The sequence below is a fragment of the Sturnira hondurensis genome, unplaced genomic scaffold (genome assembly GCF_014824575.4).
Source record: "Sturnira hondurensis isolate 20B ecotype Veracruz unplaced genomic scaffold, ASM1482457v3 Scaffold0006713, whole genome shotgun sequence".
Taxonomy (NCBI): Eukaryota; Metazoa; Chordata; class Mammalia; order Chiroptera; family Phyllostomidae; genus Sturnira; species Sturnira hondurensis.
This window is the reverse complement of record NW_028079344.1, coordinates 4412215-4430752: the sequence shown is the minus strand read 5'-3', so window position 1 is coordinate 4430752 and position 18538 is coordinate 4412215. Positions and strand designations below refer to the sequence as shown.

Below are 18538 nucleotides of genomic sequence, written 5' to 3'. Positions count from 1 at the left end.
GACAGGAAGTGAAAGAGATGAGCCCTACATTTTGCAGAGGGTAAGAGAAAACTGCCGTCCCTGTCATGCCCTGAAAGCTGTCTGCACGAGATCCCAGGATGCTGACACACTCTCTGGTCTGGCAGGACGTGGCAGCTGTCACAACTATGACACTAGCCAGTCCCTCTGATCTCCACCATGTGACATCACTGGTTGGTCTATAATTGTTTTAAGTGGATAGTCTCTTCCTGAGATAACTACTACAAAATTATTAGGATTTAACGTCATACTTAATCATAGGAAAAGCCAACAAAAGGATCAACAATGAGGAAGAGAGCCTGGTGGGGCTGTGTTTTAATTGTGTATCATGTAGAATAAGGGAACAAGTAGAGTGGCTCTCCTTTTCCTGTTTAACATGTGTTACCTTCCTGGTAAGAGATGTTCCCTCCAGATGAAGATGGAACTATGGCTAAAATGCCCGGCCTCTTTCTGGTGGCCCCCGTGGAGCCCCACTGGCTGGCAGGGTCGGTTGTGAGGACAGTTCCTGGCATGATGCACAGGAAAGCTGAGAGGGGGCCCTGGCGCCAAGACCACGCTCACCTCGTATTCCTCCTTGAAGCCGTAGCCCTCGGCGCACTTCATCTGCGTGATGTGTTGAAGCAGGTCTGCTACCCGGATGGCAGGGTGAAGCTGCCCAGTCTGGTAGGGCACGTCAGCTGGCTCACGCTTCTTGTATGTGTGGGACTGCACTAGACTGCTGGTGTCACTGGCCATCGTGTGGGTTTCATCTAGAAAAAGAAGACATGGAGAAAGTGAGGGCCAACCAGCAGGCCGTGTCGAAGTCACGGAGAATGCTAAGACGTTGCTGCTGACATCCCCTCCACTTATAGCTGCGATAATCCCTACGGTGGCTTCGCAAAAAAGAAGTTAAATGTTTAGAAATTTACATGGGGTTGGCAATACTGATAGGAATGAGGCAGGAATCTTGGTTTTTACAAAGCAGTCCAAACGATACATTGCTTTCATAAAGCTGGTTGATAAGAATCCTTTAGCCTTTGGGTGCTAAAGTTCATAGAAGTTTCCATCTGAAACTTCATCAAGGCCTGGTAGAAAACCAGCCTTGTATTTCTTCCAAAGATTAGTTAACTAATTTTTGTGATGAAGTGAATAAACTGTACAAATGTCCTGTGAGCAAAATAAAAGTGCACAAAATGGTTTGGCTTATATAGCTAGCAATGGGAATGTGGACTGGATACATGAAATCCAAGAGAAGCGGAAAAAGGAAAAGGAACTTGGCTTGATGAGTCACTTTGCATGCTCCAGTACCAGAAAGCTTGACAAAATATTGTGGACCAACACATCACACATGGAATGTTCTACAGGAGCTAACATGCAGGCCAACACACAGCGAGCCGGCTGGTGTCGTCAGGTGAGACACACACTCCCACTCCCTCCACACCTTCTCCATGGGGTGATGGGGGAACTTACCATTTATTGGCACTTTTAAGAAGATACATATCAGGAGAAAAGAGGAGAAAAAGGAAACAGGGCATAAGCAATAATACTGTGTGAATAATTACAGGTAGTTTTTATTTTGTGCTTTAATTTTACGGTTCACTTTTCCATACAAAGGTGATCAAGGGCAAAGCCTCGATTTTCCTGTCAGGTTAGGATGGAGGTGTTAAGTGCTCTATAACAAAAGGGAGGTTAAAATCATATCGTAATTGTTTTTCACCCCTCATGAACCAAGTAATGACCAAATAAGTCTTATTTGTGTTTGACACATCTTATTTGAATTTCTTGAACAAGTCAACCAAATTGTACTATAAAATTAATGTTAAAATTTGGTTCAATAAGCCTAAAGAGGCTGTCTTTTAATGGAAGACTAGTAGTAAATTAGATTAATGGACTGCAGAAACTGTAGCTATTAAAAATGTCTTATGTAGGAAAGTGCTATTAGATTAAGAGTTCCACATTTTACAGCTTAACTCATTATAACGCTGAATCCCTTTAGCTGTTTTATGATTGAGGATGTGTCTCATCAAAATATAATGCAAAGTCACTTAAAATGAGTATATTAGATCAAAACTGATTTCAAGTATAAAGAATAAAACATATAAGGAAGGATTTGTTGAATTTTAAAAAAAAAATTTACCAGGTTTATCAACAGGGGACTCAGCTCTGGGGTTTGTTTTTAAACTAAGAAGTTCAGGTCCAGAGGGAATTTAGTTCGGGGGGGTGGTACTTGGTTAGCTGTGCCTGCTTCTGAAACCTCACTTGTATCTGCATCGCAAAGCACCTGGGGATGCATGGTATGAAAGGTGGCACACGAGTGTGTAGCTATGTTGCTGTTGCTGAAATGGCACCTGGATCACTACAAGGTGGCTAAAGACACAAAGACAAAATAAAAAGGGTGGTAAGTTGACTTTATGTTTTTTTTTTTCATTTGGAATTGCTTTGAAATTTAGAAATCCATTTGCTCCCGTTTTATTAGGACAGTCACAAATAAACTGGGGAATGTCCACATCAGATGTGCTTGCTCGCAACCGCCGTGCTCAGAAAGTGGGATACAGGATCGCCACTGAAGAACTGAGTCCGCACAGCTTGTGGTCACTCCAGTAGGAAGTTCTGTTCTTTGTACTAAAGTAAATGGAACATTAGTTTCCCCGCCGTGCCTCTCTCGTTCCCTCAGTTCTGTACCGTTTGGGATGAACGTGAGCAAATGCCCTCCGTTGTAGGCTGACTTTCTAAACTTCCCCTGAATGAAGCATCTGGGCCTGTGACGTGGACACACTGGCACCTGAGCGTGCTCCGATCCAGGGCTACGAATTCCTGTAAGTTTTAACCATGTGGAAGCCGCAACCACTGTCACTACTGTACGTATCATCTTCTGCTGCATGTGACACCTTGGCCTCACTACTAGTGAGGACGTGTCCTAAAGCATCCAAACACTACTTAGACTAAGGGAAGAGTTCTGTTATCCAGTACTTAGGTTATCAAACAGGGAACAGAAAGTTTCTTGTGCAGTATCTGTTATGAAATTGGGTCGCCGTACTAGTAGAAATTCTTGATTCCACCCAAATTAGCAACTAATTAGTTTCTTCTAATTTCTTAAAAAAGAATTATTACTGATAAAACACATTATTGTCATTAATTTCCTATATTTGTTAAAAATTACCCACCAACATTTTTGAATTAAAAACTATGCATCAGAGGAAACCAGAAATAATGTTTCTCGCTAACAGTTCTGATGGTTTTCTAAGAACTGAGAATAAATTCTCCCTATATTCTTTAATAACTATCTTGACTTTTCAACAAGCCAACTAAAAACTCTTGAATTGAAATAAATGCCATGTGTTTGAGGTAAGGGAAGAGCCATCCATCCATCCATTCACCCATCCATCATCTATTTTTTGCAAGAATATAATGTAAAGCCACACTAAAGCTCTGTACACGAGCACCTTAGCCTATGAGGATAAAGAGGGCTTAGAGGGCTTAGAGAATTTAATTGTGCCAAGCTCTGAATCACAACAAACATTTCTTTTGTCTTAAATCATAATAGCACTATTTTCAAAAAGTGCCAGAGTAGATATACAGCTTATTTTCTTTACAGGTTCATTCGAGTAATAACCTCACTCGTCCTTAGCACCCAATATATAGATTCACATTTGCACCAAATAATGTGGAAGGCACAGTTTCCCAACACTACCATTTGCTATGTTGGCACACACATAACAAGACGTGATAACAGTTATTTGTTTATCTGGCTGACTTATTTTTCACAATGTACATCATTTTTGCTCCTTGAATTGTCTGTTCAAATGATGCTCTCTCAGTAAAGAAGCCTAACTAACTTTAAAAGATGTCATTAGTGTTCATAATAACCAAGCAGCAACTTTAAAAAAAGGTATTTGTTTAATAAGCTTATCTAAATCCTGCTGTGAGAAACCTGAACATTTTGTTCCCTCTGACAATGCGCGCCTCGGCCCTCTCCACTCATAGCTCCCCCAAGGTCAGAACATCTACTAGAGGAACCTGGGAATGAATGCCACTGCACACAAAGAAACTGCAAATCTGCCTAGCAAAAGATTTTGCAAATGTCATCTGCATGTAGATTGCATTGTTCAGGAGTCCAAAATTAGCCTGAGTCCCTCACTTATGAAAAGAATAAAAATGCAGCTTTTTTCCTTGTAGTTAATATTAAAAGGTGAGAGCTTTAGTGGGTTTTGTTTGTTAGCCATCAAAATGGTACAAATTCAAAAGTTTTGACTTATGTCCATTCTTAAATTTCTGAGTTCATTTTTTCCTCAAGCAATGAATTTTCTTAAGCTCAGAAAACACCATAAGAAAAAAATCACTCTCTATAAAAATTGTAACAACTTAGAGAAAAGAGAAGCACAGGGGGAAAAATTATGTTGTGAAGATACAAACCCTTGTAAAGAGAATTAGAAGGCAGAAGTCATACAGCTGAGGATGGAGCTCTGGCTACAAGGAGCTGTTATAGACCTGGAAGTCCTTTGTGTGAGGCTCCCTGTCCACAAGGTTAGCGGCAGAAAGAGAACACAGCCGTGACACACTCAGGTCATGTGTGCGTCTCAAATGCAACAGCAGCTCATGCGTGTTTGGTGATGCCATTCCTCCTCACCTTCTTACACTGGACAAACAGGACTTTTTTCTTTCATTCCCCACTGGGAACATTTAACACTTTCAATGCATTCTGCCCCACATTTTAAAGTGCCATCTTGTCATTTTGCTATTGGAAACACCAGCTCCTTGGAGATTCTCCTGTGTCAATAGACACTTTGGAATGTGGGGGTGCCCTGAGTGTCTCTGAGGAGGGGTTAGGGGGCCAATACTCCATTGTTATCATTTTTTTCTGTATAACATTGGGCATAATTAGAAAAATGCTATTTTCAAAAGTGAAGTTTTTAGTGCTTAGCAGTAAGTGAAAACAACAAGCTATTTTCACTTTTACTACTGACACATTGGACAGAACTCATCTCATGGAAGCACACAGCTGAGTGATTGCCTACTGTGTTTCTTCCAGGGATCAGACCTGCCTTCAAATCTGGAACATAGAAAGGGAGAATACTGGAGCTGAAATTGTTCATTTGAACCTTTTGGTATCATTCCCAACATGTATGAGGTGAATCTGTCCTACCGATGGAGACTGTTTGGAGGAAGTCTTTTTATTCGTGCCCCCAATTTCTAATCCCCTCCCCAGGCCACCCACTCCCCCCACCCCACGTCCTGCTTGCAATCACTGCATCATACAAAATTAAAACCTCAGTCTCCTGCAGAGTGGCTACTGACTCTCTGAATCACTCCTGCAATAAACTATGATAAAGGGAAATGTTCTCACCTAAAATTGCAGTTGGCACAAATGGGTCTGTCATACATCATAAGCAGGTCAGTGCAGAGAAAGTAAAAAGAGAAAGAACAGTAAATGATTGATGAAAGCCCCCCAGTATTCCCATAGAAAGCCATTGAAAGCATTGGGTTATAAGACGTCAAACATATTAAGCTCCTAAAGCATCACGGACAGCAAAGTGAGCACTGATTGAATCAGATTGCTAAGGCTTATGAAAAGGTGAAACAATGGAAAAATCTGTTACCTGGGTAATAGGAATTAGGCACTGACGTACTCAGTGTATTTGTTTTCATTGTAAAGGACGATGGTGAAGACACAGCTGCAAATGAGAGAAAGGCTGGTCAGTGGCTGTAGAGAGACAACAGAACCTGCAGACACGGTGCTCTGAGACCAGTCCCAGGGACCCCACGCTGGGCAGACTCGACCGAAGGAAATGTCAGCAGTCTCCTGAAGTCTGCACGGTAAATGGCACCACACTCACCACCTCTGGGGAGCCACAAGCACCTTTTTATCACTTAGAAGATTTTCTTATCCCACAAGTGAAGAAAAAAACCAATAATCACAGCTGCCATTTTGAATAAAGAAATTCATTAGACTCTACTTTGACTTCTGGCCTTTAGTTGTGAATTCTAGTATCATGCTGAACTGATTTTTCACAACCAGGAGTATGGTAATGCGTCTACGCGTGCTTTTTGTAGTTTGCAAAATCCTCTCCTTCCTTATATTTTGGATATTCAGAGAATCTTCCACAATGCTATGACCTGGTTTACGACAAAAAAGGTGATATTTTATGTGTACTATATTTAAGATGAAATCTGCATGTCTACAGATTATTCTATTGTCTTTTCCATCCTTATCAAATGCTTATTTTTATTTGAACTATTCCTCTGAAAGACTCAAGATTTAACTATCACATCCTCTCTGTTATTAAGAAAAAAGTTAATCCCATCCAATTTATCCAATTCCACTAAAAGTGGGTATTTCCAATTTTTAAAGTAGTTTGTTGATTCTCTTCAACACCTTAATTGATTAGTGCTTTAAAAACACTTCAATTTCATTAACATTTACAAATAAATAATTTGAATGTGCTCAGGCAGGTTTAATGTAAGCCTACATTTTAACTCCTCTGATGCAGGTACATGATTTATTAGATGCTGAGTTCCTGACCCCGTTACATCACTGTATTGGTGAACCACTACCAAACCCCAGTGGATATCGTATGTTCTCTTTATTCCGATGACATGTTAATATATTTAGCTCTCCTGGAGAAGTTCCTTACAGGACAGTGTTTTACCTGTGTTTATGTTTTTAGAGTGCAGTTAGTGAATAACAGAACAGGAAACACAATCCAGGCTGCCTATTCTTTATAAGCTATTTTTCTAAAATACAAAAGTATCACATTTATGATACATATCTATGGCAAGCTGCCAGGAAAAAAGAGAGCAATTGATGAAAATAAGAACAAAAAACCTGAGTACCTATAAAATATGCCAAGATCAGCAAGAATACTACCTGCAGATGTTTTTATGTGGTTGGTAAAAAATACACAAAGCAGCCCTGGCTGGTGTAGCTCAGTGGACTGAGCACGGGCCTGCGAACCAGAGGATCGCGGTTCGATTCCCAGTCAGGGCACATACCTGGGTTGCAGGCCAGTTCCTGGCAGGAGACACACGATACATTGTGTGTTCTCGGCAGAGGCAACCATACATTGATATTTCTCTCCCTCTCTCCTTCCCTTCCCCTCTAAAGATAAATAAATAAAAATATAAAAAAAAGATACGTAGAAAAAAAATACGCAAAGCGGATACAAAATAACTACATTTATTTTCACCTTTTTAAAAAAGGTATTTAAATACTTATTTTTGGTATAAAAATTAAACCCATTTCTACTTTTGATATCTATTCCCCCCCTTTTTTATGTACTCGCATTTGCTTTGATGAATAGATTCTACATCCTGTGCTTATTTTAAAATTCTTCAACCTCATTTTTCGCTCTCTCACTTCGAAAAGCTACTCACCTCCCAACTGCCAGCACTTTCTCCCAACCCTAACAGGTCTCAAACATTCTCAGGTTTGTAATAGGGTTGGGGCTGGAAGCTCGGTGGTCTCATGAACATTTTTCCTCTCATTTTTCCTCCTCTCTTATTTCAGAGGCATTAAGAAAGCATTATGATAAAGTTTACCACTGGGGTCACCGCTGATAGATGGGATTTGATGAGACCTACTCATTGTTCAAAGAGTGGGAAGAAAAAGGAATGGCCAGCCTCCCTTGTACTGGGTGCACTGGCAGGAGGTGGAAAGGAATGTCCAGCAGCAGGAGAGGCAGCTGGAAGTTGACGCTGGCTGCAGGAGCGTCCTCCTTACATGAGTGTTACTGGTTGCCGTAGATACATTCATTTTTTTACAAAGTAAGTGTCAAATTAAATTTCCTGTCCAGAGGCAAATATCTGAGCTGTTGTTCAAACTTCAAAAGCCCAGATACTACTAATGTAGGTCTCTGCCCTTTGGGCAGGTAATTCCAAGCAAATTTATTTGTGAGGGATTTTACCTTGAAATAGAAAACTTGGGACATTAATGGGTTGTCCTGCAAAGCGAGAACATATCTGCATGGTCCTTTACATACTGCCATTCAAGAAATAACTGCAACTACAAAAATTCTAACCTTGGGCGAGTTGGGAAGGACTCCTATCCCAGCCCACAATGAATGCATCCTGAAGTGAAAAATAAAATACGTAGTTTGTGATGTCCTGAGGCACCACAGATTCTGTCACCTATACTGAAAATGACAGGAAAGGGCTAAGAACAATGACCAAGGGTGATGTGTGCTGGGCTGCCCACTGGGGTCACAGCTGTGTCTACTGAACTGCTGCTCCCCCAGGCTAGTTAGGCACATAGAGTAAGTAGATCTAGCACTTCCAGTATGAACAGGTGGACAACTGTGGACTCTGCAAGCAGAAAGAAGTAGATAACTGAACTCCATGGAGCTTTGTGGAATGTGGGAGAACAGCAAGACACAGGAGAAGGCACGCGCAGTGACCACGTGGGAGGTGGAGAGAGGAGGAGTGGATGGGGAGAGCCGCAGAACAGGTCAAGGGAGTGGTCGGGACACAAGCACATGCTGCCCACTCTGGTATCTGCCCTCTCCACACAGAGACCAGATTTCTGTACTTCTCAGTCATGAGGTTCCTAGCCTTTACGCTTTTTTAAAATCCTCACTTGAGGATATAGTTTATTGATTTTAGGGAGAGAGGAAAGGAGAGAGAAAGAGAAACATCAATATGAGAGGAATATCAATCAGTTACCTCCCATTCATACGCCAACCAGAGATTGAACCTGCAACCTAGGTATGTGCCCAGTGGGAACTGAACCTGAGACTTTTTGGTGTATGGGATGACACTCCAATCGGGGCATACATGTTTTCTATTGGTAACGGTGAGAGTGAGCTTTCATGCCATCTCCATGCTGTCCTACATCCTCATTAAGCAGCCAGGGTGAGCAGCAGTCTACGGCATGGATTTCGCATGATAAAGAAACCTCTGACCTTGAACCCAGCTGGGCTGTGAACCACAGAGTCAGGCATACAGCATGGGATTTACTTCTGGTTTCTGAGAAGATCATGAGGGACACAACAACTGCTCTTTTTGTATTTCACATTATCAGTGTAATTGTTAGCTTCCTAAAATTATGCCTTGTACCTGAATCACAGGTGGTAGTATGGGAAGGTATCAGCTGAACTTGGCTTACCCTCCTGGTGTGAAATATAAGACTTGTGAAGTGGAAGTACAGTTTAACTTATTAATTGCCATGGATGGCCCTGTAATAAAGGCAGAGCCTGTCAGCTAAACAAATAAACAATTAACTTGTTACTGCCATTTAGTGAATTGTTTTATAACAGGCTTCCCTTGTGTGATTCCACACCTGGCTAGCTTACAACAGGATCTAAACAACAGAAAGGATGGTGAGAGGCAGGTACCTTCCTGGAGGGGACAGAAGCCTTTGTGTCATTGCTAAGTGATTCAGAAATGTAACTAACTGGCTTCCTGTCTTCTCTGATCTGGCCCTATCACCTTTATAATATCATCTCATGGAAACAACCCGTGGCACGTGGAGAAGTTTCTGGGACTGTCTGAAGGGACTGGAGAAATCAATGAGACATAAGAGTTCCTTAGGGAGTATTTTTGTTTTTACTTTTCCAGTACTATCTGGAATTCTGGAAAACCAGAGAGGCGTCTTAGAATGCAAGAAAACATGCACTTACATCTGCCATTCAGATTGTGCGTGTCCATGAATGAGAATGCCTCGTCACAGTTTGTGCCTTGCTCGGCATAGCTCTTGTCCATGGAGTTCACCATCACAGTCATCTCCTGCCGGGTGCTGCTCATTGTCTCCTTGCGCTTCTTGGCTAGTTTCCTTGGGACAAAGAGTTCATTATGTAGGCATGCATGTGAATAGAAAATTGGGCGTTGACACGGGTATTGACAAATAATCAGGAATAACTTCTAATGAATTGATAGTATTCATCCATAACATTGATTTATTGTGCCTTCTAGATATTGGCTGCAGAGATGAAAATGACCCACCGCCTGTCCTCAGATATAACCACACTGATATTAGGAATGTACAGCCTAAAACATCAGCTTCTGTTCTTGCTACTATAAACTAAATTAAAAAGGACAATGATCATTTTAATTTAATACAAATAGAATCATTTTCTATTTACTGATATGCTTCTAGTTACTAACTTTTTACTAAATTATTTTTATATCCATAATTAGTGGCAAAGAGTAGATCCCTCTAGTAAATTTTTGCTGGACAAAACTCTCAATATTTAATGAAGAACCTAAGAGGCACGTGGCAGAACTAAAGAGCACAGAGAGGTGAGGAGAGCATGAAGGGAGCAGGCTGTGAAACGGAGCCTGCGTGGGACAGGGGAGCTTGGGTCTTGGGAGCGCACGTCCTAAATTCTCTGGCGGCTATGACATGGAACCAAATCCCAAGTGAACCCAAATTAGTTCCCCATCAAGGTCTGTCCACAGAGCAGAAGTCAAAAAAGAAACCTCAAGCTATTGGCTACTCTGGAAAGTTTAGCAGAGTAGGTCTCCTTGTTGCCCCACTCAGTAGAAAAGGATGCAAAAGGCTGAGAAAGGCAGAGATTTCCAGTTCTTTTGGAGACATAGTTTAACACTGGCATCTACATCCTTCTCATTGACCACCAAAAGCTCATAAATCAAAGTTACAGATACCTGGACAAAAGCCATAAACCTAAGGAAAACTGACACTCAAATAAACAGATAAAACACATTTTTATAGCTGTTGCTACCGAAGGTAGTTTTATGCATGCAAGACAGACAAGAATAGAATTAGAGATGCTCAAGTAGAAGGTATAAAGTAAGAAGGTTTAAGGGAACCATGATGCCATAATGCCTAAAATATTCTAATTCTGCCTATGCACCTAGCAGTATTTACAAAAGAAAATGGCAGGTATTTCATATAAATCATCTTGATTCTGATTGACTAGGACACAGCAAAATTTAAAATAAACCACATAATCAAAAATCACCCTCACATTAGGTGATAGCTAACGCAATGTAAGGCATTGACCATATTACACCATCTGGATAATCTTTATTATCATTTTCAAATGGCACATAATCCAAATGCCTTCTTGCCTGTAGTTATAATATTTTAATATCATAATTTGAAGGCAGAGCTATTTTATTAATAAGCTGCCCTTTGTATTGCTGCAAGTTAGTAGAAAAAAGATACATTTTTAAACAGAAAAATAAAAAGCATCTGCAACTCCTATGACAGTGTTAAAGTTATAAAGATTTTGAAAAGCGAGCCAGCGTGACTGCTCCGGGTGCTGGTATTCCTCTCTCCAGTGTGCAGACCAAGGTCATCTTCCCCAGAGCCCCCTCTCTCATCCGGCCAACTGTGCTAGGCTGAGATGCTTAGATGTTCTCAACAGGTGTTCTGGACGGAAGCAGCACCAGGCTCAGGCTCCACAGCTGTGGTCACAATAATACATCCTCTCTCCACTTGTGAGTCTGCCAGCTCATTGGAAAAGCATTCTTAGGCCAGGTCTCCCCAGGAACACTGAAGTGGAGGGCTGAGATAATTAGCTCCATAATTCAGGCAAAATATTCTCATTTGGCTGGAATTTCTTTGATTTGCTTTAGACTGATTTATGCTGATAATTGCCTCAATATTTTCTTTTGTTCTGCCTATAAAGAAAGGCATAGACAAGTTCATCGGACTTCCCTTTTTGTCTTTTGTTTTGCATTCCTCTGATACTCACAGGTTAGGAAATGAGCACGAACGTACTGGTGGTGGTGGTGGTAGGAGATGGTAGTGGATGGGGGGATGTGTGCAGCCATAAGAGCTAAGCCTGTACTGGTAAAGCACTTTCTCCTTTTACATCCTCTATGTATGTGAACTAATTTCTGTGATACCACACTGCAACTTCATTGGTGACCCTTTAAGGACAAAAGGAACCTCTTAGTGACTCAAGAGAAACTTCGAATCAAACAGAGGCCCAGTCAGAGACCTACAGCTTTGCACCCATGTGCATTAGGCACGTGCTCTACATCCATGAACCTTCCTTAAAACCCAGCTCACAATGTGCTCAGCAAGCCTTCCCACACTAATCTTACCATCTCACCCCAGCTTTACTTGCACCAGATGTCACAAACACAGATATCTCACCAGGGCCAGGAAGGTCACATAAGTGGAGTGAAGTACATGGAAGACAATAAAGAGCGGTGGGGACTGCAGAAATGGAAGGGGGAGAGTGTCACTCACTTCAAAGGACTGATGCCTCACAGGGGTCCCAGACATTGGAAGTTTCAGGAGAAACCAGAAATTCAGATTTTATGTGAAGTTTCAAAAGTTTTAAGTATTGTCAAATAATTCAGATAAAAAAATACTATGTGGTCCAAACACAGCATGCTTGTGAATACTTCTGCTCTCTATTAGTAATGGCAGTTAGAAAACTATTGGAATGGAAGGTAGTGGAAACTAACCTACAGTGGGCAACTACTGTATGATAACACCCTATCAGTGCTATCTCATTTAACCCTGGTAACCTGATAAGAGCTATTCTTACCTCCTGCTTACAGATGAACAAACTGAATCTCAGAGAGTTAGGCAACTTGTCCAGATGGTGGAGCTGGAATTGCACCCCAGATCTCTCTGACCTCAAAGTATTCATTCTAAGGACAATGTGTCCTATCCCTACAAAAGTATTTCATTAATTTACATTTCCTTACAAGTTACATATAATTATCACCAAATTGCTTTCAAATATAAATACTCCGTATCTAAATAATCCAATATCACTCCAAAATTAAATACTAGGTTTTGAAAGGGTAGGATTAATTTACCAGCACCTAATGAATGCTTTATACAAGGCATGTGGTATCCAATAGGCTTGTTAACTGAAGTAATTATTGTCATAACAAACCATTAGTAAGGAAAGTTGTTCTATTACCTATTTATCAAAAGTACCTTGTCTGGTTTTGAACATTTAAGTTGTTGCTTGGGATTTCTGCATGTTCTTATACATAGCCATACACATTAGTCCATAATTACAGGTGGCTGAGAAATGTTAGATTTGGAATTAAGGCTTGTGGATGACTTTGGTTAAATTGAACTTTTTCTCTTTTGATCTGTTTCTCTTAGGGGCTTTCTGTTTCAGATTTGTGAAAAGTTTTCATGTGAAAACTTTGAAAATTATTAGGAAAACTTTGTGAACCTAATGAAATAAGTATTTTGTGCAGGGAAACTCATAAAATGAAAGCAGTTTTCTTTACAATCTTATCTAAAAACACAAATAAATTTATTTTCCATTTGATTTTTGCCAAATGGTTTGCATGAAATATTTTAACCTCAAAATCTTCAAACTTGAAATGCATGAATCTCAAAAGTCCTTAGTAACAATAAAAAAGTTTCTACTAATATTAAAAATGAATTATGAAGAATCAGAGAGAGAATTTTCAGTTTATAATCAAGCATGTGAGAAGCTTGGAAGTCATCACTCCATCCTCACAACAAGTAAAAAGCTAAACAAGCCAAAAATCAACAATTCTTATGAGAAGATTCATCAGATAATTGAGGTCATGAAACAAACCACCGCCATCTAAATCACAAACAGGTGGATCCAGAGAATCACAACTCACCACTTCAGAAATTCATGAGCAAAAATCTCTGTGAGAACCAGCAATGGGGTAGGAAACCACAGTACTTGAAAAATTTTGGGAGGTTCAGCATGGACAAGTCTGAGACTTATAAATTCAAGAGGGGTCCCCCATACTTTTGTCAGTCTTACCTCTGGGAGTCCTAATGGAACCTCACAGGAAAGACCAAAGAAAAAATTCCCTAAGGCTTCTGGAAGAAGATGTAGGAAAATACCCATTTTGAAATACAGGACACCAAAAGATAAATTATGCTAACATTAATCAAAAGAAATCAGGAGTACCTATATTATTTTCAGATGGAGCAGATGTCAGAACAAGAAAAGTTATCAGGGCAAACAAAGGCATTCCATAATGATCAAGGGGTCATTTCTCTAAGAAGACTTAATCTTAAATGTGTACGTGTAGAACAACACAGCATCAAACTATTCAATATGTGAGGCAAAGCTGATAGCACTGCAAGGAGAAATAGATGAATCCAGTATAACAGTTGGAGACGTCAACACTCCTCTATCAGTAACAGACAGATCCATACGGCAGAAAAATCAGTAAGAACACAGTGGAACTCAACAGCATCATCAATCAAGTTGATATAACTGACATCTACAGAACACTTCATCTGACAATACTAGAATACACATTTTTCTCAAGCTCACAGAGAACATTCACAAAGATAGGCCACGTTCTGGGCCATAAAACACAGTTTAAAATATAAATAAGAATAGAAATCACGCAATGTATGCTCTCAGACGAGAATGGAATTAAATTACAAATTAGTAAGAAAAAGATAGTGGGAAAACACCACGGTATTTGGAAATTAAACCATACACTTCTTAACACATGAGTCAAAAATAAATCTCAGGAGAAATTTAAAAAATATTTTAAATTACTGGTACATGAAAATAAAAATATAACTTATTAAAATTTCAGAGATGCGATAAAACAGTGCTTACAGGGAAATTTATAGTATTGAGTGACAGTTTTAAAAAAGAATACATAACTAAAACGAGGCCCTGGTTGGTGTAGCTCAGTGGATTGAGTGTGGGCTGTGAATCAAAGGGTCACTGGTTTGATTCCCAGTCAGGGCACATGCCTGGGTTGTGGGCCAGGTCCCTGGTAGGGGGCACATGAGAGGCAACCACACATTGATATTTCTTTCCCTCTCTTTCTCCTTCCCTTCCCCTCTTTCTAAAAATAAATGGATACAATATTTTTAAAAAAGGAATACATAACTAAAATAAATAATCTAATTTCATATTATGTAGCCTGATTCCTCCAACTTTGTTACTAATCAAAACAGCCTGGTACTGGCATAAAACAGACACATAGATCAATGGAACAGAATAGAGAGCCCAGAAATAAACCCACAACTTTATAGTCAATTAATATTTGACCAAGAAAGCAAGCACATACATGGGCTAAAGACAGTTTACTCAATAAATGGTGTTGAAAAAATTGAATAGATACATGCAAAAAAATGAAATCAGACCATCTTCTTATACCACACACAAGAATACATTCAAAATGAATCAAAACTTAAATGTTACACCTGAAACCATAAAAATCCTTTAAGAAAATATAGGCAACAAAACCTCAGACATTGCTTACAGCAATATTTTATTAGATATATCTCCCCAAGCAAGGGAATTAAAAGAAAAAATAAACAAATGGGATCACATCAAACTAAAAAGTTTTTGCACAGCAAAGGAAACCATCAACAAAATAAAAAAACAACCCACAGAATGGGAGAACATATTTGCCAATACATCTGATAAGGGGTTAATATCCAAAATGTACAAAGAACTTAAAAACTTAGCACCAAAAAAACAAACAAACAAATTAAACAATGGGTAAAAGACCTAAATAGACACTTCTCCAAACAGGACATTCAGATGGCCAATAGACTTATAAAAAGATGCTTGGTGTCACTAATCCTCAGAGAAATACAAATGAAAACCACAATGAGATACCATCTCACATCTGTCATAATGGCTATCATCATTTAATAAACAACAACTGCTGGTAAGGACGTGGGGAAAGGGGAACCCTTCTGCACTGTTGGTGGGAATGCAGGCTGAACCAGCCACTGTGGAAAGCAGTAGGGAGATATCTCGAAAAATTAAAAATGGATCTGCCTTTTGATCCAGTGATCTCACTTCTGGGAATATATCTAAAGGAACCCAAAACACTAATTTGAAAGAACACAAGCACCCCTATGTTCATTGTAGTGTTATTTACAATCTCCAAGATATGGAAGCCACTAAGTGCCCGTCAGTAGATGAGTGGATAAAACAACTATAGAACATTTACAGAATGGAATACTACTCTGCCGTAAAAAAGAAAATTTTACCCTTTGTGACGGTATGGATGGACCTGGAGAACATTGTGCTAAGTGAAATAAGCCAGTGAGAGAAAAACAAATATTATATGATTTCCATCATATGTGGAATCTAATGAACAAACTGAACAAACAAGGAAAATGGGGACAGACCCAGATGGAGAGCAGGATGACAGCTAATTGGGGGGGGGAGAGTTTAGAGGGTGGAGGGACTGAGCAAAAAGGTAAAAGGATGTATGGACATAGACTATAGTGTGGTGATTGCTGGGAGTTATACAGGGGTTAAATAGTGACGGGAAAATATAATAAAGATTAAATTAAAAATAAAATAAAAATATAAGTGTCCATCTAATAAAAAAGAGCAAATTAGATCCAAATTACACAGAATAAAAGAAATAAAAATTAGAACAGCAATCAATGAAATTAAAAATAGGAAATCAACAAAGAAAATCAATGAAACCAAAAGCTGGTTCTTTAAAAAGATCAATAAAATTGATAAGCCTCTAGCCAGACTAAGAAAAAAGGGGAGAATACAAACATTACTAAAATCAGACATGGGAGAGAGGATATCACTACAGATCCCCTAGGCATCAAAAGGATAATAAAGAAATGTTATAGTGGAAGTCCTAGCCACAGCAATCAGACATGAAGAAGAAATAAAAGGCAACAAATTGGAAAGGAAGAAGCAAAAACTGTCATTATTTGCAAATGACATGGTACTGTATATAGAGATCATTAATGATTCCACCAACAAACTACTAGAAGTGATAAATGAATTCAGCAAAGTAGCAGGATACAAAATAAATATCCAAAATCAGTTGCATTTTTATACATCAATGATGAACTATCAGAAAGGGAAACTAAGAAAGCAATCCCATTCGTAACTGCTTCAAAAAGAATAAACTACTCAATAATAAATTTAACTAAGAATGTAAAAGACTTGTACTCAGAAAATTATATGACAGTGAAGAAAGAAACTGAAAAAGATACAAATAAGTGGATGCATACACTATGTTCATGGATAGAAAGAATTAACATCATTAAAAATGTCCATGCTGCTTAAAGCAATCTACAGGTTCAACACAATTACTCTCAAGATACCAATGGCATACACTTCATAGAACTGTAGCAAATATTTCAAAAATTTATATAAAACCACAAGAGACTCCCAAATAGCAACAGCTATCTTGAGAAAGAAGAACAAAGTTGGAGGAATCATGCTACCTAATATCAAACTATACTTCATGGTCCTAGTAATCAAAATAGCATGATACTAGCATAAAAACAGACACATAGATCAATGAAACAGAATAGAGAGCCCAGAAACAAACCCACACATTTATAGTCAATTAATATTTGATAAAGGAGACGAAAACACACAACAGGCTAAAGATAGTCTATTCAGTAAATGGTGTTGGGAAGATTGGACAGATAAACGCAGAAAAAAAAAAGGACCTAGACCACCTTCTTACACCACACACCAGAATAAAGTCAAAATGTATTAAAGATAAATTAGTCCTGAAAATGTAAGAATCCTAGAAGAAAAGTTAGGCAGTAAATCTTGGACATTTCTCTTTGCACCATTTTTTTCTGACATATCTCCTTGGATAAGGGTAATAAAAGATAAGTTAAACAAATGGGACAAGGCAAAACTCACTCTAAAGTTCATATGCAGAGACAAAGGACCCAGACTAGCCAACAGCATTTTAATGGAGGAAAACATGGTTGGAGGACTGATAAAGTACTAATAATCAAGACAGTGCAGTACTAGTAAAAAAACAGCCAAATAGATCAATGGGACAGAAAAGAGAGCTCAGAAAGAGACATACAGAACAATCAGCTGATTCTTAACAAAGCAAAAGTAATACAATGAAGATAGTCTTTTCAACAAATGGTGCCCTGGCTGGTGTAGCTCAGAGGATTGAGTGCAGGCCTGCGAACCACATGATTGCGGTTCGATTCCCAGTCAGGGCACATGCCTGGGTTGCAGGCCAGTTCCTGGTTCCCGGCAGGGGACCCACGAGAGGCAACCATACATTGATATTTCTCTCTCTCTCTCTTTCCGTTCTCCTCTAAAGATAAATAAATAAAATCTCAAAAAAAAACCCCCCCACAAAAAAACAAATGGTGCTGAAGCAACTGCCCAGCTCCATGAAAAACGTGAATCTGGCCATCAGACCTTACACCCTTTATAAAAAACCATTCAAGAAGAATAATATGACTAAATGTAAATCACGTGAAGTAGAAGATAACAGAGAAGAATATCTAGGTGACCTGGTATTTGGCAATGGCTAATTAGAGAAAACATCAGTGCCATAAGTGAAATAGTAAGTTATATTTTATTTAAAAAAATTCCTTTCTGTGAAAGACACAAGATAATGAGAAGACAAGTCACAGACTGCGTGAAAATATTGGCAAAAGACATACGTGATAAGATTTGCTATCCAAAATATAGAAAAATAAATCCTTAAAAAAACTCAACAGTAAGAAAATAAATGACCTGATTAAAAAATGTTATAGCTTTAAATTTCCAAGCTAGACTAAAAGTGGGAAAGGACAGAAATGTGGAATAAAATCAAAGTAAAGTATGGTCCTTCATGTTTATTACACTCTAGTATTTCCTTTACATTTCTTTCCTAGTCTAGAAATTTCAAAAAA

At 39.1% G+C, this 18538-nt stretch overlaps 1 protein-coding gene across 9 annotated transcripts in view; it reads right to left on the bottom strand.

The window, feature by feature from the left end:
- The window catches only part of PTPRM (protein tyrosine phosphatase receptor type M), an 827815-nt gene that overhangs the window by 143905 nt on the left and 665372 nt on the right, over nt 1-18538 (bottom strand). For 3 of the 9 annotated variants that reach the window (XM_037050333.1, XM_037050335.1, XM_037050338.1), the window contains 5 exons: nt 9609-9760; nt 5595-5669; nt 5342-5368; nt 1468-1479; nt 580-767 (listed from right to left, as the gene is read on the bottom strand). In XM_037050333.1, the coding sequence (XP_036906228.1) occupies nt 580-767; nt 1468-1479; nt 5342-5368; nt 5595-5669; nt 9609-9760 (454 nt within the window). The remainder of the gene's footprint in view (nt 1-579; nt 768-1467; nt 1480-5341; nt 5369-5594; nt 5670-9608; nt 9761-18538) is intronic. The other 6 variants (XM_037050334.1, XM_037050336.1, XM_037050339.1 and 3 more) reach the window with 2 other exon arrangements.